At 42.0% G+C, this 21,847-nt stretch overlaps 1 protein-coding gene across 1 annotated transcript in view; it reads left to right on the top strand.

The window, feature by feature from the left end:
• Positions 1–21,847, top strand: part of DCC (DCC netrin 1 receptor) — a 268,160-nt gene that overhangs the window by 231,489 nt on the left and 14,824 nt on the right. The window contains exons 19-26 of the mRNA XM_082075025.1: positions 1,369–1,507; positions 3,818–3,925; positions 4,947–5,141; positions 8,696–8,728; positions 12,457–12,522; positions 14,878–15,040; positions 18,751–18,980; positions 19,489–19,605. Coding sequence (XP_081931151.1) covers positions 1,369–1,507; positions 3,818–3,925; positions 4,947–5,141; positions 8,696–8,728; positions 12,457–12,522; positions 14,878–15,040; positions 18,751–18,980; positions 19,489–19,605 — 1,051 coding nt within the window. The remainder of the gene's footprint in view (positions 1–1,368; positions 1,508–3,817; positions 3,926–4,946; positions 5,142–8,695; positions 8,729–12,456; positions 12,523–14,877; positions 15,041–18,750; positions 18,981–19,488; positions 19,606–21,847) is intronic.

A 21,847-nucleotide genomic window follows, 5' to 3' on the forward strand; every position in this document is an offset into this window, starting at 1 on the left:
ATTCAATTCTCCCATTGTTTAAAAAATATACCTCAAATCTAATCTAAAGTAGGGTTTAGCTTTTCCCAGTGAAGCCAGAAGTTTATAAATTGAACTTTGCTGTGCCAACTTTGCCAACTGTCCCAAGCAGGCCTGGTGTAGCTTTACCCAAGGTACTTACTGCACTCGCACCCCCTTCATCTCAATGTGATTTGAACTTCAAGGGCGTTTGCAACTCTTGAAATGCTAATATTTAGTATTGAGCGAAACGGTCAAAGAAGAACACTCAGCTGGAGACAAATAACTTTCTTTTTGGAATAAAAGAACCCGATGTTTTTATGTTCTACCAAAGCCATTTTTGTCCAGGAATAAATTTGAATTCTATTGTTTTATTCCATGGGCGTTTTGCCTGATCGTGCGGAACATCTGAGCCCTTCCGTAGTGATAGTAGTCAGATTTACTTAGTGGAGTATTTTATGCCGTAAACAATGTAATTTCTTCTTTCTGGGGGAGGAAGATTCTTATTCCACATATTTCAATCCAGCTTGTAGTCCAAGAATAATTTGTAGAAACTCGAGCGGGTAGATTTTGCCGTCTTTGGCAAAGAGTTTATGAACACGTAGGTTCTAAGTGATGCCTTATAGAGGGAGATTCTCGACCCCTTGTAGAGATAAGTTGAGGATTTTACACCGTATTTATAATATTCAATTTATCCGATAATTTTCTTCTCACTCGTCTCCTTTGATACCGGTGCAGTTGGGCTCCAATTCTTCCCATAAATAAATGAACAATTTAATATTCATGTCAACATCGATATCTTGAGTCGTTCCGAACGTATCACGGCGAGGCACTTCAATAATATGTTTCACATGTAATCTAGTATAGAAACATATTATATTAGGCAAAGCAAAAATGTATTTTGTTGATGCGAAAAGGCATCTTGGCTCATATTTTAATCTCTGTCCTAAATATGTGTTAATCCCAGGAACCGGGAAGTCTTAATTAGGATCATTCTAGTGGTAAAAACGCTTTCTGAGCCCCACTAACAATCAGGAGATATTAAAAACCTTTATTTTTTGTAAGGAACCCATCAAATAGGCTGGAAATGAGTGTTGAAGGGATGGAAAAGTCCCTATTTATTTTCCTCATGTGAAGGACATAGGGTTGACTTCCAATTTCCATCGGAAAAAAAACACAGAGCAAATTGCTTTGTCTTGGGAAAAGAGAAAGAAGAAGCTTCACAATAACTTATTTAACCACCGGAATTATAGGCAGCAGGTCGACTATCATATTTATGGTCCTAAAAATCCTCCCGTGAATCGCAATAAAGCTCTTTGGCTTGCAAGAGGAATCCATCGTGACTCGAAAGGTGGTTTTTTCTCTTTGCAGTCAGCGGACACGACGGCTCTGAGCCACACGGTGATGGGGCTGAAGCCCAACACCATGTACGAGTTCTCCGTCATGGTCACCAAGGGCCGGCGCTCGAGCACCTGGAGCATGACGGCCCACGCCACCACCTACGAAGCAGGTACGGGAGGCCTTTTCTTGGCTTTATTAATCATCAGAAGCCTTAATGATGTAAAACCGTAGCGTATGTAGCAAATCATCTGCGTTTCTTCACTTTTTGTCATGTCGTTGTCACGTCACGTTGTTCTACAGAGCTCTGGTGTCATTGCAAGAGGTCAGGAGATGGTGGCACGTGTGTGTAGTTCTTTGCCCCATAATATATTGAATGCTAATGATTTAAAATAGTTTTGGCTTTTCGAAGAAACCCAAGATCAACTATTCTCTTATTAAATAATGAGTCCACCACTTCAAAACTCACTTAAAACGTTGACTTAGGAAGTTCTGCGTGGTTTTCTCTCAAGTTCATGACTTGCCATCTTCTCCACTTAGTCAAAATAACTAAGTGACTTCTACCTAATGCTTTAATCACGAACTAAAAGGATATATTCAAAAATAAACCACCAGGTCTGTTGACAATATTACGTGGACGCATTGTAGCGGTTTGCTGGGTGCTGGTGCCCAACGCCTCGGTCTAACCAAGACCTACAGAGTCGCAACGACTGAAACAGCCTCTGCAAAATTAAAGACAGAACAAGGACAATTAAAAAAAAATAGGCAAGCGAGACGTCTTTTCAGCTTGGAGACGTAGTGATCTCTACCAATAAGAACATCCCCTCCAAAATGTAATTATTACTTTGATGTGCCATCGGTTATCACAGTAGGGAAATAGGGCATTAATGGCTGCACGTATCCCCATCCCTTTAAACAAGGGTAGAGTCTTCCATTCAATTTACACTTCTTTTACGATAAGTTATTGAATCCCCTTTTGAAAATCCCAAGTAGATTTGCTTTTAAATAACTCCACCGAACCACGCTGCAGAACTACTCCATTTCCCATTCTTTATGACCGCCTATATATCTTGCTATACTCCCTTGCCTATAGATAAGAATGTCTGTGCTTTCGCTTTGAATATGTTTCTTCATCATCTCTTGTAGGCAGCAACATGTACCAATGTACTACACGCTATATTTATTTTCCTGAGGGTGAACTGGCCCTGAAAACCCTCTAAGTGCCGCTACAAATCACCAGATACCAAATGAAGTCTGCTGGCCAATATTGATTTGTTGGGTGTTTTCTATTTTTTCGTTTTTAATGAAAACCCCAGGACGCGCCAGTTAATTAACAAAGGGAAAATAAGGAGGGATATACGCGTCCTTAGATTTTCCCTTGCGATCTCGATGCAATTATCTGAGCCCGATGGAATGGCTCTGTTAATTAAGGGCATCCTGCGCTGCTGATCTTTATTGCCTGCTCTGCACCCATTCAACGTGTTGGATTTCCCATCATGATATTAAAGAACGCACATATGAGTCTTCGAGCTACGCGGGGTGCTAATGAATCACAGAATCCCAGAATGTCAGGGATTGGAAGGGACCTGGAAAAAGACTTACAAATGTATGATTTTAGCCTCATAAAACAGAGAAGATCTAGGAAGCGAAAGGGTTAGTTCAGGAAAACACGTCAAAAGGGTCAACACCAACAGATGGAGACCAGTATTGAAGATGAGGATGCTGTTTGCATCCAAACGGATGGATGCGCTTTGGTAGAAATCCAGTTGTTGTGAAGCTGGAGAATATTGCAGAATAGGCTTAAGCAAAAGGAACGAGAAGGGGAAAATGATGTTTAAAATCAAGTGTGATTCCTTTATCTTTTGCAGTTTCCTGAAATAGCAATGGGGCCCAAGGTAAACTGGTTTTTGACTGCTGAGCTGGTGTCCTGAGCTGAGGAGCTTTGAAATGCAACACAACCCCCTTGAGAAAATAATAATAATAATAATAATAATAATAATAATAATAATAATAATAATAATAATAATAATAATAGATAATTATAATAACAGATAATTATAATATATAATTATAAGTACTGACAATAATATCTTTTGATGGCCACATGGGCAGGACATGGATGCCGAGATGCTCGGACACCGTTATACTCTTTATACTCTTATACTCACCGTTATACTCTTTATATGCCTCTATCAAAACCAAGTAAATGAACAACGAGCTAAGCACAGATTTATTACTCCTCTCTCTTCAGTATTTTGTTATAATTGCCCATTATTCCATTCTCATCCCCCATGCAATTTGAAATATCAGAGACACCGTGCAAGATGTAGGAAAGCGGACGCTGCAGGCTCCGAAATCCAACTTTCCGTCTTTACCGCAGCGGAAATAGAAAATGGAAGGATTTTCTGTGGTGTCTGCAGTGTGTAAGGAATTCAAAAGAAGGTGAATAACTTCTCTTTTCAATTCTTTTTACTGGTTTCAGCCCCCACGTCGGCTCCCAAGGACCTGACGGTGATCACGCGGGAAGGGAAGCCCCGCGCCGTCATCGTCAGTTGGCAACCGCCCCTGGAAGCCAATGGCAAAATTACCGGTAAAATCCACATTATCCTCTCTTTTCTTTTTGGTTTCATTGTCCTGTTCATCTGTCGCTTTCCCTCCCTTTCTTGTGTTTTTTTCTAGAATGCTCTTTGATCTGACACTATTTTATTTTCTCTCACTTTTATCAGCCAACTTGGATACAAGGCAATATTATGAATACAGCAAGATCTAGAACTTGCGGGACATACATCTTTTATTTTCACTATATAGGTTAAAAGTGCAGCAGCCTAAGTGAAGGTTTCATGGGCCGTGCTGCTCAAGGATAATTAGAAATGACTAATAATAAGCACTTTGTTTGGCGATAATGCGCCACATAATGATAGGTTGGGAGAATTTATTGGTTGATATTTCACTTTACAATAACGATTTAAGGCAATAACGCTCAGGAAAAAGACCCTTATATTGCCTGACAAAATGATCATTTTAGGCTGTTAATAGACATCTTGGAGGGATATAATTATTAGGAGAAATATTGTCCAGCTTCAAAAACATGTAGTTGATGGTCGCTGCCATCCAATGGGTTGGGGGGTGTCCCCATTTGAATGCCCAATAAAATCAGGATATATTTCCATGTGGGGAAAGGGAAGGGAAGGGAAGGAGAAAGGGAAGGAGAAAGGGAAGGGAAGGGAAGGGAAGGGAAGGGAAGGGAAGGGAAGGGAAGGGAAGGGAAGGGAAGGGAAGGGAAGGGAAGGGAAGGGAAGGGAAGGGAAGGGAAGGGAAGGGGAAGGGGAAGGGGAAGGGGAAGGGGAAGGGGAAGGGAAGAAAGGAAAAGGAAAGGGAAGGGGAGGGGAGAGAAAGGGAAAGCTGCTGCTTTTTCTATTGGGTAAACCTATTGGCCAGCGAATGCTGTGATTGTGGCTTTGTCCTACAAATAGATGTTTATTTTCATGACGTTCCTCAAGGGTGTTTTGACGGGAGGCCCATCCCTGCTTTAAAAAGCAAACGCTGAGCTGTTGAAAATCGGATTTTGCGCTGCATTTTGTAATTCTGATGGAATTCTTGTGTTGATCCAGCTTACATCCTCTTCTATACGTTGGACAAGAACTCTCCGATTGACGACTGGATCATGGAATCCATCGGCGGCGACCGGCTCACCCACCAGATCATGGACCTCAACTTGGACACCGTCTACTACTTCCGGATCCAAGCGCGCAACGCCAAGGGCGTCGGGCCCCTTTCCGAGCCCGTTTTCTTCCGCACGCTGAAAGGTTTGGATCTATATCATCTGGATACTAACAATCTATAGGATTTTCTTACGGTGGGAGCTTGCGATTAATTCCGCGCCAGCCAGAAGGGATCGCGCTGCTTCAAACTTGTTGGGAGATGAAAGCGAAACGTCGCAAGCGGTAGTTGGCAAAAGTAAAGCACATAATGAGGCAGGAACTATATATTTTAAATTCAGTCAGTTGAGGGAAAGCACTTTGACACCACTTAGCTTTCTAGCGTCAATAATAAAGGTAATTGGAGCTGACGGGATTTCTCCAGGGAGGTTCCTTCGCGTTTTGGATCCTTGGTGGAACCTGTAATGAGTCGCTCCTATCAACAAAGGTGCAAAATGATGCTGAAAAATCTCAGCAAACTGAGATGCAACTTGACTTTGCACAGGGAAGATATTTTTCAGCACCTCGTTATTAACAACAAACTAATTAATACCTGATCCTCCTCCCTTAGCAGGCAAAACAGGGGCACCCGCTTTGTTTCCAGCTGGTGTTTCAGCACCAATGTGCCAAAGAGTCCATTTCCAATGAAAATTGCACATTAAAATTCCTCTTCTCTCTTCCTCGCCGCTTGTCTGTGCGAAGCCTTGACATGATCTACCCCAAAATGATTAGTTATGAAGATGTAAGCGAGATTAATATTCGGGTTTCGCTGTCACTCGTTCATCGGCACCAAGGTAGGAAATGACTTTCACAAAAGACGTGTAATTAATGAAAAACTCAGATGGCATAAACAGCAAAGCTATTCCAGAGAAGGAGAGAGCAGGTTATTGCTGTGTCTGTACAGAAAACCCAGCGATTTGGATATCAAATGAACATCTTGGCGGAAGGTGGTTGGAACTGGACGCAGGTTGGGCCTGAGAAGTCACAGCTGGAGGGGAATTCGGGTAATTCGGCCTCAAACCTGGGCCTGAAAGGCTTGGAATTAGTGTTCACACCCAAGCCTCTTGTTAATTAATTCGAAGTGACTTCATTTAAGCCGAGCTGCAGCAAATCCCAGCAAAACGAGCGCAAATTGCCCTTTTTCCTGCGCTAAACCACGGCATTGAGCATTCAAACCGGGAGTGAAAAGCCTCCTGCAACAGTTTCCATGGATTAGAAAGGAAAAGAAAAATGATATCAATTTATTCTGAGCTTATCACCCCCTGCCCAGGTTTGCGGGACTTTCCTTGTCCACAGCGTGTTTTGCTTGGAATGAATTATTGGGAAGATCCTGATTATTCATCCTCCCCTGCCATGGAATGGGAGGAGATAAGATTTTGCGGGCGCTTCGTCTCCATCAGGGGGATGGTGCCAACTTAATTTCATGCTCAACAATTTGTGCCAAGCACAAGTCGCCTATTAGGCTGAGTTTAAAATGAGCCGAGGCGTCAAGATGTAATAACCGCAGACTAATGAGATATGAAGAGATAGACTCGGATATCAAACTAAACCAAAAGATTAATGCACTCGGTATCAGCTACTTTGTAATGTTTACACAACGCACCATGAAGCTCATTTGGGAAATGAGTCTGAGATCAGACGGCGCCAACAGATACCAAAAAAGATGAATTTACGCGTTTGTTACATCTTGTAATAGCCTATGAGGGCTATGTCTGATACCCTGCCATGAATACTTGATGATATCCACCCTAAATATGTCATGTTCAATAACATTCGACTATTTTTTTGACAAATCTATCCCTACACTCGAGGTGAAAAGACTTTCTGAAGTCTTGAGTGCATTTTGAATTATGCAACAACATCACTTTCCTGCCCTTAATGATTATTAGCAGATGTGGATGTGCCATATGGTGACATGCCGGCAAATCTACGTCGCGATCAGAAGGCGTCGTAAATCACGAGCAACTACACAGCGTCAAAGATCCACCAAGTCACCCACCATCTTGTTCCATGTACATACAACTCCGTTACTCGTGTTGTAAGTGCGGCGCGAGTATTTGTAGCGACTTTGCTAATGAAAAAGTAGCGATCTGGGAGCAAAAGGGGTGGTTAGTAGTAAATAACGCCACCGTGGAGCAATGAGTTTAGATTCTTCCAATTTTATGATAATATCCAGGCAAATGGGCAAATCTTTGGCTGATGGGGATTGTCGTTCCGCTGCAAACTTGAATCAATCTACAACAGGTCGCATCGGTCGCTCTTTTTCTGCTCCGGCTGGTTGAATTTAGCACTTAAAGCATAAAGAATCTCATACACGTGTTCTTAGGGACCTGGAATAGAAAGGTAAAATGGGTTGAACGACAACCATTTTGTTCTATAGTTTAGGCCAAAATTTGAGGTTATTACTAGGAGTTTATTCTTTACTGAGTCTCGACGACTTCAGTAAGTATTATATATACATAGATTATATAGATATATATATAGAAGAGGAGCAAAGTGCCCAAATAATATGTATATTTTGCAGCCTTTTGCAGTCACGGCTTTTCCCTAAAGTTAAATTCCAGCTCTCAGCGCTACATTATTTTCATGGCATATAAAACGTTCCGAAACGGATGACGTTGCAGAAGGAAACCAATAGTCGGGAATACATTTGAAACGTGACAACCAAGAACGAATGGATGAAACGGCGGGATCCCACCAAACATTTCATCAATACATAGAAAATTCAACTAGTTGCTTGTTAAGGCACCTGTAGCCACAATAAAGAGCTGGATGAGGTGGGTTGGGAAGGGAAGATGCTTTGGGGCAGCATTTCCAGCCCTGCAGTGCCCTCTAATGCTGCTCCACGGGCTGGTTCAGCATCGCGTCCCGGTTCCAACTTCAGCCGCATGTCATAAAGACATTTCTCCCCAGGAAAAGGTGATAAGCCGGTATGGCACCTGGACTTCTAGGCATTTCTATTTAACTTCCAGATTCATGTGCCAAATCGCTTCTTTTCCCCCCAGTTTCCAGTGATTAAGCTTCTTGCATCATTTACAAAGTGGAGGGTTGGGTAATGCTCGTTCATAGTAGCTACTGATGAAGTTTAATTCCTTCCGCCACATCATAAATAGCCAGAAGTTGTAGCTGGGCAGGAGAGCTTTTAATATTGAAATTTGTTTAATATAGATTTTTTTTTAATATTGAATTTTTAAATATTGAATTTTTTAATATTGAATTTTTTAATATTGAATTTTTTAATATTGAATTTTTGTAATATTGAATTTCTGTAATATTGAATTTTGAAGTCTTGTCTGGCACGCTTCAGATCATTTCTGGTTATTACGCCAAAACCATGTAGATAGTTTTAAACCCCTTTGCAAGAAGCTGAAACAATGAGACTATAAGTCAAGCTGAGCTTGTAGGTGGTTTGATTTATTCACAGAAGCAGCTTCTCTCTCGCTTTCCCTCGTTGGTTAATTAAACTTCCCGGATCATATAGAAAAAGAACAAGAGGATGAAAAAACCACCGCGGCCAAGGTTGCACATTGGTGAAAATATGTGATATAAGGCACGTTTTAGAGTTTGGGGCGACGCTTTTAGTCGTGTGGTTAAATTTTAGGTCGTCCTATGAGGGAGTTGAACTCAACAATCCTTCTAATGCCGTTCTCTCTTTCTTGCAGTCGAGCATCCCGACAAAATGGCCAATGACCAAGGTACGGTGCCATCAATATGTCACTTTTCTTTTGGGGGACACACCGGGGAGGGGGGGACGCGCTCGTCACCTGGGCCGCACACCTGATGAGGCAGACGCTGGCGTGCTAATTAATCTTGTTAATGAAGTTCTGCTCGGCTGAGGCTGCTGCTTTGATGGGGAGAGATGTAAATGTTTCGGGAGAGGAAATTGTTTTGTCTCTTTTCTGAAGGGCCAATTAAAATGTCAAGCTCCTTTGTATGAAATACATTTTGAGTCTCTCCGCTGCACTTCTGAATAATTCCCATTAAGTATAATTAAGCTCGGCGTAATTTCCAGGTTCCTCTTGCACCGTTTGGTGGGTTAGAGATGAAAGTTCAGAAGTGAGAGATCATAAATCATCTTTTCTCTCAAACCAGCAGCTCCTGTTTCACAATAGCAAGGTTTAGTCAACTTTTCAAGGCATTAGCATGTACGTTTTCCAAATATGAATATATGTCTGATTAGTCTCGGTTCCTCCGCTCCTATCTCCATTTGAATACTTGTGAAGTCTGTTGCTAGGATATTTTTCTTTAGACCTATTTATTCCCAAGTATTTCTTTTAATTGTTGTACATTTTTGTGACATCTGCCGGAGGAAACAATCACGGAGACGTTTGGAAAGCTCAGGCCTGGTCTTGGGAGGTTTAGTTGGACTTGAACTCTGACTTCACACTAGTTTAAAAGGCAAAGCAAGGTCTAAACTGCAAATCCCCAGCTTCACTTAACAGCTACTGTCTTAATGAGTTAACTTGCGAGAAATAATTCTTAGAGAAGGCAAGAAAGCGCTATTTAGAAGATCCAGGTCAACTCTAGACCCTTTCTTGGGTTTTACTTTGAGCTGGAGCAGCATCCCTGGACGTAACCCAGAGCATATTTCGTCACCGGGTCATTTTACTTGTGCGCATTGTGTTCTTTGTATTTTTTGTGCTTTAGGATTGTAGTAAATAAGAAATTCTCCGCCTTTAGTTTTATCTTCCATAGGCTTGTTGATACCTGAATGCTGTTTCATCTTTACGTGACCTCAACGATTCATTCTATTAAGATCTTGATCATCAGGCTACTCTGGCAAAGCCAAGTCAACAGGACCAGGCCTCACTGTGACTCCTCCAAGCACCAGCATTAAGATGAACAAAATCAAACCGTCTAAAAGCTCATTTACCTTAGAAATCATCACGGCAAATTCTTTAATCACCCTGAACCAACCAAAGTCAACGGGAGACTTAAAATTACCCGGTGCTATGGACAGGGCCCTTCGGGCCGTCTCTGCCACCAACGCCATTCTTATTGAGTGGTATCAGTTAACTTCATTTGATAACACAGTATTATATTCTTTAGTCTGTATTTTGGCAATATAGACTTGTCAACAGTTTGGAATTAGAGCCAAAAAAAAGCCGATTTCTGCCTTTAGACTATAAATGCTTCATAACATCCCCTGTAGATTTTGATAAAAGGGAACACCAGCAATTTTGAACAAGTGTTTCTCCTTATCTTAGGAACCTTCAATGCATTTGATTTGCTCAGTTGTTTTCTGAGCGCTCCGCATATTCCGAGTTCACAGAGCATCACTTGCTTTGGTTTACAGAGCAAGAGGGTTCAAAACCCGGTTTAGTTGGTTGTCTGCAGTTCAACCTTTGCCACGTTGGGTTATTGCCGGCCTGTTGTTCTTGGCCCGGTTGGAACCTTCCTGTGCTCGCTTTTCTCCATGAAAATACATCTACAGCTCGATATCAACCGCAAAATAACCACAGCGTCTCCTACCGTGACTGCGGAAAGCATCGAGTTTGCCTCTTTTCTTCCCCAAAAAATGGAAAGCGTCCTAAGGAGGGACCACAGGAAACACAAATGACATTTTCAGAAGGGTTAATCCTGTGTATCGAGTTGGTTTCCTGAGCCGTGGCTGAGACAACCCCCTCTGGATGCTCTTGCAAAAGTGCCCGTCGCCGTAGTAGAGCCAGAAATTAAATGGGCAGCTGCCAACACAAATACTTTACAACAAAAATGTCGTGTATAATGCCTTGAAAAGTGCTATTCCCTTCATGCAAAAAGCACTAAAGTTGGGACTTGGTTTTTTCTAAGTCTCCAATATCCTGACTAGATTTTCCAATGTGTTACGCTGCCCCTAAGATGCTTCAGTGTAGGCTAAACATAACAAACCAGAAAACATTTAGCACTCTCCTGTGCTTCCCAAACACAATATAACCCAGGGTCGCAACATATTCACACGCCGCCGCGTGAATAAACGGCTTTAGTGTCATCTCGCTAAACAGATTTACCGTATCCCTTCCATTTATCCTTATTTTGCCTGCTTTCACAGCGCAACATTTCACAACCTTGCTTCCTGGCCTTCAAGTTGTTGTAACCGCGCAATTACGCTGATTGAAAAGATGATTACGTTGAAGTCTCTTCTGATGATAATCATCTCCCATTTATTTAGGGCCATTCATCACAAAACGCTTCCCAAATTGGTAGACAAAGTGATTCGGGCGAATTTTGTTGCAATGCACGGAAATACAAGAAGTAGAAGTTGTTTAACGGCGCACAGCACCAACAAACGGTACTTGTTGGATGTAGAAATTATCTGGAATAATCCCTGGTAATTCCCTGCCCTAAGTTGTCAAGATTTTTACAATAGCCCTTCACGAATCAAAACTCACCCTCAGTTAATATTTATTAATATTATTCATATTATTCATATTTATCTGACCTAAGGGATGGCAGAGCCAATAACTCAAGCATCCGGGGGTCCTATGGAGTTGGTGTAGATTTGCCGCTCATCTTAGGGGTAGACGTGTCCATGATCCAACGTCCCTGAGACTGTGGCACCTGGGAAGCTTCATTTGACTTAAAAAATAATGAGCTTTATAGGAATGTTTAGCCACATTTGTGTCTTGGCGATAGTGCGGTGTGTCCATACCAAGAGCAGGCCGGTGGCACAAGTTTGGTCTTTGCCAGAAGAGCCGGTTCTACCATTGACTTTGACTTCTCCCATTTCAGTAGAGGCGAAGAGGAGCTTGGTAGGACTCTACCAACCTTTCTGTGGGACGCGAGGAAGCCGAGATGCTCAGCTTGGCAAAACCATGGATGTACCATCATGACTATTTAACCCAAAGCCGATAAACAGGAGAAAATAAAGCAGAGGACAAGACGAGCGCCTCAATTTTTCCTATATTTGCAGCGCCAACAGCCAAAACATTTTTGGAATAAGAATTATATCTTTGTTTAATATCAGGGTTAGAAAAGAGTTGATATTTTTCTAAAAACCAAGCAGTTGTGCTTCCACAAGCAGGAAAATAAATTCAAGCTATCTTTGCTTAATTGCAATGGAAAGCACCTGGCGGGCGGACAACGTGCCCGGGATTTTCTGTCCGTCCCCGTCCCGCCGCTTGTGAGCAAAAGCAGCTGTCGGAACCATTGCCGACACAGCCGGATGCTGCCGTGGCACCTTCGTTTGTCACTCTAACGAGCACATTTGGAGGAGGTGAAATAAAAAACATCACCAGAAGCAGGCAAGCTGTGCAAAGGGCTGCGATGCAGTTTGCTTTCCAAAGCCTCCTTTGGTGACAGGTTTTCCCCAGCACATATGGGATGAATTTCTCCCGCTGTTGAAAGGTTTAAACCTTGACAGGCAGGCGCCGTCTCAAGCAACAAACTTGATTTTGCTGGTTTACCTGTCAAACCATATCTGACGCTCTTTTTTTTTGGCCAACAGGTCGTCACGGGGATGGGTCTTACTGGCCGGTGGACACCAACCTGATCGACAGGAGCAGCCTGAACGGTAAATAAAAAGCACAGAATGGACTGGGTTGGAAAAGACCTCAGAGATCATCCAGTCCAAGCCTTGGTCCAACTCCAGCCCATTGACTAGATCATGGCGCTAAGTGCCATGGCCAATCTCAGTTTAAAAACCTCCAGGGCCGGTGAGTCCAGCACCTCCCTGGGCAGCCATTCCAATGCCTGACCACTCTCTCTGTGAAGAATTGCTTTCTAATCTCCAGCCTCAATTTAAGTTGAAGCCCCGTTGTCCTATTGCTGACTGCCTGGGAGAAGAGACCAAGCCCCACCTGGCTAGAACTGCCCTTCAGGTAGTTCTAGAGAGTGCTGAGCTCAGCTCTAAGCCTCCTCTTCTCCAGACTAAACAAGCCCAGCTCCCTCAGCCTCTCCCCATAGGGCTTGTGTTCAGGTCCCTTCCCCAGTCTTGTTGCTCTTCTCTGGCCCCGCTCCAACACTTCAGTCTCTTTCCTGAGCTGAGGGGCCCAGCACTGAACACAATACTCCAGGGGTGGCCTCCCCAATGCAGAGCACAGGGGAAGGATCACTGCCCTTGTCCTGCTGCCCACGCTGGTTTGGATCCAGGACAGGATCCCATCGGCCTTCTTGGCCACCTGGGCACACTTGGCCTTGTTGAGGGATGAGTTATCTCAGCTGTTGAGAATCCCATCCTGGGTGCAAAATACCTGCTGATGGTAGTTTGAACCAGAAATGTTAACAAAAAAACTGGGTCAGGACACGATATATTCTGTTCTGGCTTTAAGAATTTCCAGCTGATGCCGAAACCGCATCGCTGGGTATGATCATCCCATCGCAAGAGGTGATGGAGATGTATCTGCGGCCATGGCACTGCCTCTAAAATATAACCGCTCAAGAACTGTAAAATGCATTTTTCATTATTATATTTCAATTTAAGCTTTATGCAGAATTTAGTCTTTTTTTTAGTTAATTAATCCTGCCCTAAAATAGGGAGAAATGAGAGGAAACCCTATGGATTAACAAGCATTAACTGGACCTAATCAGCTGGGGTGTAGATATTCTATCAATAATTTAATATTCCTGACCCCATCTCCGGTACCTAATGGAGCGTCGTCATCTCACGTTATTGAATAAAAACAGACAAGATTCCCTCAAATGTGCTTATCAAGTGAGGTTTGAAAGCAGCAAATAATTAGGAGGCGCATAGCTGATTAACTCACGTTGATTATTTTCCTCAGCCAAGCCGAGGAGGGAATGCAGAGTTTCTGTTGCCTTTTTCTGTCCTGCTTTCTGCAGCCAACACACACTTTTGTGTGCTTTAAACTTGCTCTTTATAGTAGCTCATCATAAATATAGGAGAAATTACTTTTGAGAGGTAAAAAGACCTGCAATAAAGGGTAGGGAGAAAAACTTGTTCTTGAAGCCCACTGTATTTTAGATGGTTTCTTTTTTTACAATGCCTTTTACTCAGCTTGGAAATGAAAAAGAAATCAAACCCCCAAATCTTTGGGATTTGTGTACTCGATTGCAATGACAAAAGGACGGCACTCGCCGCCGCTCGTCCTATTCAGACGCCCACAAAAACGACAAGAAAAGGGTGAATTATTGAAATACAATAATTATTTAAGTAAAGAAAGGCTGTTAGGTTGGACAATCAAGGCAGAATATTACAATTAAATTATATCTGTCGCTAACTAAAGCTGTTATTTTGAAAGATTCATCCTTTTTGCCTTCAGTCGTACTCAAGAACTCGAGTTGAGTTGAACTCAACTTGTTGAAGAGTGAGGACTCTTAAGTTACTTATGAAATCTTGGCCATATGTAGCTCAGCTCTTCCCTTTCCATCCCATTCCACCAATATTGAGTTTTTCTCCATGTTTAAGTGGAAAGATAATTTGGGGTTTGTGAGTTTGTAACCTTATAGGATGCAAAAAAGGATTGCTCGGTGTTTTGTGTATGTAACGTATGACCCAACGCTGCGTTGGGCATTATCCAGCAAGATAATAAAAATATAAGATGTGCAATGGGGAAAAATCAAGCAAATGCAGCACTGACAAATGAACCAGGCGTTCACGCGTGAGATATGTATGTGCCTGTAAATATCGGGCCGTAAAGAAAGAAATCCATAGTCCCCGCGGTTCCATTTGCAGCTGATAATAGCGAAAATGAGTCCGGAGTTATTGACTCGCAACATCGGGTTATTAACACCCAGAAAATTGGAAACAGTTCTTTCTTAAGACTTGAATTTCAGCACTTTAGGGCACCCTCCGCCTGCTTTTTTGGAGGAATTCGTGCCACCCGACGGGCGCCGTGTGTTGTATCTTGTGACTCCTAAAGGCGGAGGGGACCCAACCCAAGCCAACCGTCCTCTGTTTCCCTTTCAGAGCCCCCCATCGGGCAGATGCACCCGCCCCACGGCAGCGTCACCCCCCAGAAGAACAGCAACCTCCTCGTCATCATCGTGGTCACCGTGGGCGTCATCACGGTGGTGGCCGTGGTGGCCGTGGCCGTCATCTGCACCCGGCGCTCCTCGGCGCAGCAGAGGAAGTACGTTCACCGATAAATCCAACTACATACGGGCAATAACAAAGCGTGGAGACGCGGGTTTGGGGGCTGAGCTGCATTTTGGGGCTCGATCTTTTCATTTTCGAGGCGTCACTCGTTGCCGGTGAGTGGAGAATATCCCCAGGCTGCGCGATAAACCATGGAGAATAAATAACCCCGACATGGCGAGCCTTGAAAAATAAGTCTGCCCTGCACAGCTTGCTGCTGTTTATATATAATTCAAACAGAGGAAAGGATCGATTGCATTGATTTAGAGGCAAAAAGGAAAGGATTTGTCTGTGTCTGGCGATGCTGCCAGACTTTCCGGCTCTGAGAAACACAGACGGTCCTCGCTCGCTCACCTTTAGGAGGGTGTTGTCTGCTCCACACACTCTGTCTCCTAAAGTCCGCCGGTAAAAAACAGCCACAACTGGTTCTCTAAATGATTCTTAAATACCTGGGGAAAATTAGACATAAAGTTCTTTTCCGTTTTTATGTGAAATTAGAAGCGGAGCCAATGGGTTTGAAACAGAGCTGGGTTTGATGTGTTTAATGCATTGAAAAGTCTACTATTCTTTTACTATTAACTCATTGTATAATAATACAATGAATAGTAAAAGAATAGTAGACTTTTCAATTAATAGTATATATACTATTCTTTTACTATTAGCTCATAGCTGTATAATAGCTCATAGCTGTATAATAATACAATAGTAAAAGAATAGTATATATACTATTAATTAGTGTATAATAATATCTATTCTATTCTATTCTATTCTATTCTATTCTATTCTATTCTATTCTATTCTATTCTATTCTATTCCATTCCATTCCATTCCATTCCATTCCATTCCATTCCATTCCTATTCTATATACTATTATATAATATATACTATTTAATAGTATGCTATATATATTATATATGTATATAATATATAATGGTATACTATACTATTATTTTCAGGTTTTATGTGAAATTAGAAGTGGAGCCAGTGGGTTTGAAACAGAGCTGGGTTTGATGTTTTTAATGCATTGAAAGTTCTACTATTATTTTACTATTAACTCATTGTATAATAACACAATGAATAGTACAATAAGAGTATATTTTCAATGAAGGGTATATATACTATTATTTTACTTTTAGCTCATTGTATAATAATACAATGAATAGCAAAATAATAGTATATATACTATTAATTAGTGTATAATAATATATATACTATTATATAATATATACTATTTAATAGTATACTATATATTATATATATAAAAAATATATAATGGTATACTCTACTATTATTTCCAGTTTTTATGTGAAATTAGAAGCGAAGCCAATGGGTTTGAAACAGAGCTGGGTTTGATGTGATTAATGCATTGAAAAGTCTACTATTATTTTACTCTTCATTGTATAATAATACAATGAAGAGTAAAATAATAGTAGACTTTTCAATTAATAGTATATATACTATTATTTTACTATTAGCTCATTGTATAATAATACAATGAATAGTAAAAGAATAGTATATATACTATTAATTAGTGTATAATAATATCTATCTATTCTATTCTATTCGATTCGATTCGATTCGACTCGATTCGATTCGATTCTCTGGCCTCTCTACTAGTTGAATTTCCATTAATACGACGCAAAAGGCAAAGTGCACATTTTTACCGGGTTGAAAGAGCTAAAAATAGAAAATATTAACACTGGAAGGGTAATGAAGGTGAATTAATGTTTGCATTTACCGTTGAGTATCTTCTAAGTGGTTCATGCAGGAGGTGGCTACGACATTGTGTCCATGAGCAAAACCATCCAGCACTGAATGCTTTTAATAATACAGCAAAAACTTGTTTTGCCCAGGAGAACAGTTTATTTCCGAGCTCTTCAGATAGAGACGTCTGCAGTTGTTGCTCAAAAAATAAATGAGGCTGAGTTGGTAGAACCTGAACTATTTTCTCTGGAGGAACGCAACAGGAAAATGAAGAGTAATCTGGGTTTGTAATTGAAAAACGATGCGGTGTCGGAGCTTTGTGGGTGTGCTGGGTGATGGCTGAAGTGCTGGAAACTCCACAAGTAGATAATAAGAAAGAGTTTGCTCTCTAGAGACTTTATTCTGCAAGTACAGCCTTAGTTCTGTCATTAGTCAAGATTGCATGAGCGTGATACGTATTAGAAGGGCAGAGCTGAGGTCTGGTTTTACATCTGTCCTTAGGAAAATAATAGATATCAGCATGGGGTGCAAGCTGGGTGCGTTTTGCGGTGTAAAATAACTGAAGAACAAGAGAAACTTCATTTTTCAGTTGCAAACTCCTTGTCTTCCCAGTCCCTGCTCCAGTTAGCAAATGGGTAATGGACTAAATGGGAATTCCACTGTCAATCTCAACGTGAACTTCCAAGGCATCAGTCGCCGAGGTTTGAAGCCAATGGTGCTGCTTTCATGGCTGTTTCTATACGTACAAACTCCTTGTGTGGTGCAAAACGATCCCGCCACCCCACGAATTTGGGGGTAGATGCGTTTTCGGAAGCTGAACCTCAACAACATTCCACGGGAGGCTTGATTTTCATTTATTGATGACTTTTTCCTATGCACTTCAGGCTCTGATTCCATTTGCTGCTCATGGGCTGTGAGAACATCAATAATTTGTGAGAAAAACGAGGCAAACCAGGCATATTTTTTTTCAACCCTATCATTGCTGTAGCGATTTGTAGTTACAGCTGGAATGACACATTCATTATCATTTGAGTTGTGTATAAAATTACTTTGGGGCTTGAATTTCTCACGCCTTGTTCCAGCCTGGAGAAATGAATCATTTTCGATTGAAAATGATAGAAAATCCTCAAGTGAAGAAAATATTTCTTCGTTTAGAAACAAAATTATGGACAGAAAGAACTTGAGGCAGGTCATAAGTTAAGGTTGGAATGGAAGTGCTTGTAATTATTCCTGTTAATGAGGATGGCACATGGGGCTGTGCAAGAAGGTATTGAAGAACTGCCTTTATTCCATGTTCTTTATTCCTGCTTGTCGAAATACCGTCATTTTACATAATTAACTTTTGGCATTTAAATGATCAGATTTCTGATACAACTTGCTCACCAGCTGTAAATTATTTGCTCCATATTTAAGGAGGATATATTTTCTTTCCAGCAGAAAAACATGCGTATTTTGTCATAAATAGCCCATGTTGTTGAGGGGAGGTGAAGGTCTGAGCGCAGCAGCGTCCCCCATGGTGTCCATGGACACGTGGAAATACTTTTGCATGAAGAGAAGACTTAATGTCACTCTGGAAAACGCCACTCTGAGCTTTTCTGTAATTAAAATACCACCTTAGTGTATATTTAAAGAAATACAACACGTGCTTCACGCAGTTAAGGAGGTAGGAGATGCGCGTAACCCAGATGTCGCTCAGCGTTTTTTGGTCGTTGGTTTTAGGTGCAGGAATTCCGCAAGTGATCGTTTTCCCCAGATTAAGCTGGGCAACTCCCTTCTGTTCCAGCAAAAGCGGTTTCCCCCAATTTCTACATCAACTGGTGCAAAAAATGACCGGGAAAAACTCCAGAAGCCAAAGGACCGCACTGATAACATCTGTCCTTTGAAGGACATAACCTGAGAGGTTCCTTGGATGGACACCAACAAGAAGACATCAACCTTTTTGGTCTTATGAAGGGGAAAAATATTGATATGTGAGAGTTTTAATCTTCTTTTTCACTGCAGGAAACGCGCGACCCACAGCGCCGGGAAAAGGAAGGGCAGCCAGAAGGACCTGAGACCCCCGGACCTGTGGATCCACCACGAGGAGATGGAAATGAAGAACATGGAGAAGCCAACGGGCTCGGAGCCCGCGGGGAGGGACTCCCCAATGCAGAGTTGCCAGGACATCACCCCCGGTAGCCACAGCCAGTCGGAAACGCAACTGGGGAGCAAGAGCACCCCCCAACCCACCGGTGGGTTTTACGGGGCGATTTGGGGAAATTAGAACCATAGAACCATCCATTGGGTTGGGTTGGGTGTTGGGTTGGGAGGGACTTGGATAGATCATCTAGAATCATCCCTTGGCTTGGCTTGGCTTGGCTTGGCTTGGCTTGGCTTGGCCTGACAATCAGGACAAGGGACTTTGTGGCATCTCACAATTATTTTCATCCTTCAGATGTATTTCAAAGACCAATTCTTGGCTGTCAGGATCAAATTTATGCAGCTTTTTTCTGCTCTTGATACTGGGATTTCAAAAGAGGTTCATAACAGGGCAGGTAAAAGAACGATGCCGCATTTTTATGAAAGCAAATCATGTTTTCAAGATCATTTGAGAGACAAAGGGGATGCGATATCTTAATTCCATTGGAGAAGAATGCAAACGATCATTTTATTCAGCAAAGGCAGCCCAAGGAGTCATTGCAGGTGGTGATATTTAATGATGGGTTAAAATAACCGAATTGTTGCGTTGTTTTTGCCCAGGGCCCGAGCCGGAGGACGTTGGCAGCAGCATGTCCACGTTGGAGCGCTCGCTCGCCGCCCGCCGTGCCACCCGCGCCAAGCTCATGATCCCCATGGATTCCCAACCAACCAACCCCCGTGAGTGCCGCCACCGGCCCCGTATGATCTTTCCAACTGGATCTAGTTAGGGCTCAAGAACGTAAAGAGCGTGAGCAACGCGTTCGTCATCTAAAAACTAAATATTAAAAGATGTGAGGGCTTCACAAGCCGTGTTCTCCTCTTAGGGACATGGGTTAGTGGCAGAGTTGGGTTGTGGTTGGACTCAATGATCCTGTGGGTCTCTTCCAACCAAAATGATTCTATAATTCTATGATTCTATGCCCGTAGTTGCAGGGTATGATGAGGAAGGATAGGGAAGACCCAACAGATCAATACCTGGCTGTGGGGCTGGTGTCACCGGCAGAATTTTGGTCATGGGGCGGCTACGTGGCACCTGATCTGCTACCAATAAATGGGATGCACCTGTTTGAAAAGGGGGAGATGATCCTGGGGCAGGAATTAGCAGGACTTATCTAGAGGGCTTTAAATTAGATTGGAAGGGCCATGGGGAGGATTGTCTGGAACGTGACGGGTGGGATGATCAGGTTGAGCGTCAATGGGAGAGAATCAAGGGGAAGGGCAACAAGGTGGACAAGCCGGTGGGATCTGTTGCAAACCACCCAACCAGGCCAAGGAAGCAGATGAAATATTTTGCAGATAGAAAGCCAAGTACATGAGGAGAAAAGATCCTTTTAAGATGCTCAATTTTAGCGTTTATCACTGAGCAAATTTCATCGTCGAGGTGAATCTTCTTCACAGCACAATTCCCACACGCGGCTGCTTTGTGTCAGTTCATTAAAAGCCAAGTCAACATTGTTCTACAGCTTATGATAAACATTCTCTTCAACATATTTAGTCTTGTCAGTCCATTTTGACAATTGATGCCCTCTTGTCTCTTTCTTTATATTTTCAACAGCCTAAATCTCGTCTACAGTGACAATGTATTACGATTATTTGAAATAATTAAACTCAGATTTAGTAAAGTCTTATTTGTGAATTATGCTGAATATATTTCATACCCCAGAAAACAGAACTGAGGCTTAGTCAGGTTAGATGCTTTAATTAATTCACCTCCTTTTACCTAATACTGAAATAAGTTGTCAGCAGTGAGCGATTAAATAGATTGAAGAAGCAACATCGTCATTGCAAAGTGAAAAACACATACTGTTAATTGTTAAATAATAAATCGGGAAGAATTCAGGCTCATCTCCATAATCAGGATTTACTGGTTGTGAGAACAAATCCTCTCCAAAATGCGCCTTTGCCTACTGAGGCGGAAGAAGCATAAACCTGATTAATTTGATAAGGTTTTTGTGATATCTTCGATGGCTCTAATGCTGCTAAAATGTGGGCGGTCGCAAAAACTACAGCAGTTTTATTTAGGGAGAAAATTAACTGAGAAAGTCTTTGCATTTCTCTTTTCGGTGTCTTCGTCTATCAATATTAAGTGCAAATTCAATTGCTGACAGGCTATGACAGAACAGATTTGTTGTCATATCTGCTCGAGATTGCAAAGATTTATTGAAAATGTTTGACGTCGCCTTTTCTCCGGCTTCTCGACAATAGAATATTGCAATGAATAGTAATCCTGTCTTATTTTAAGGCGCCTACACCCTCAAAAGAAATGAAGGAATGGACTTTGAAAAAGAAGTTGTTGCTTAATAGGATTCAATAAAGAGCGATATTTTTCACTGGAGCAGCAATGTTATAAATATTGTCGATAGAAATGGCTTATACAGACAAAACGAGGTGGCTGAGGAGTAGAAATAGATGCATTGAACCCAGACAAATCTGAAGCTCAAATCACCCCGGGTTACGTTTCGTCAGGAGGGTTTTTTCATCTCCAAATAAATGGTCCTTGCACCGTCACGGCCATGGGCACGTAGCCCAACTGCCACTCTGTACAAGGGCTGTAGTAGGAGCTACAAGTAATTGTAATTACTATCAGAAATCTCACAGCGCTGTTTAGAATTCGTGTGTGAAAGGCGCTAGATAAGCCAACCCTTATCATCAACGAGCCAAAAATTGTTGAGCAAAACTTAAGGAGAGTTTCCAAATTGAAAATAAAGGAGAGAACTCCCAGGAAAGCCTGAAGTCATCACACGATGATCCTGGTTTGCAAATCAAAGCGCTTCACTTAAATCCAACTCAAGAACTCAATGTCAACTCTACACTTTTAGCTACTGCTTTGCTGGCCCAACCACCCCCCAAAACAGCTGGACCAGAGGTGAAAAGCTATTTAATTTTAGATTCATCGCAAACTGCGCTCGCATTTGTCCAG

The sequence above is a fragment of the Streptopelia decaocto genome (assembly GCF_964273445.1).
Source record: "Streptopelia decaocto genome assembly, chromosome: Z".
Classification (NCBI taxonomy): Eukaryota; Metazoa; Chordata; class Aves; order Columbiformes; family Columbidae; genus Streptopelia; species Streptopelia decaocto.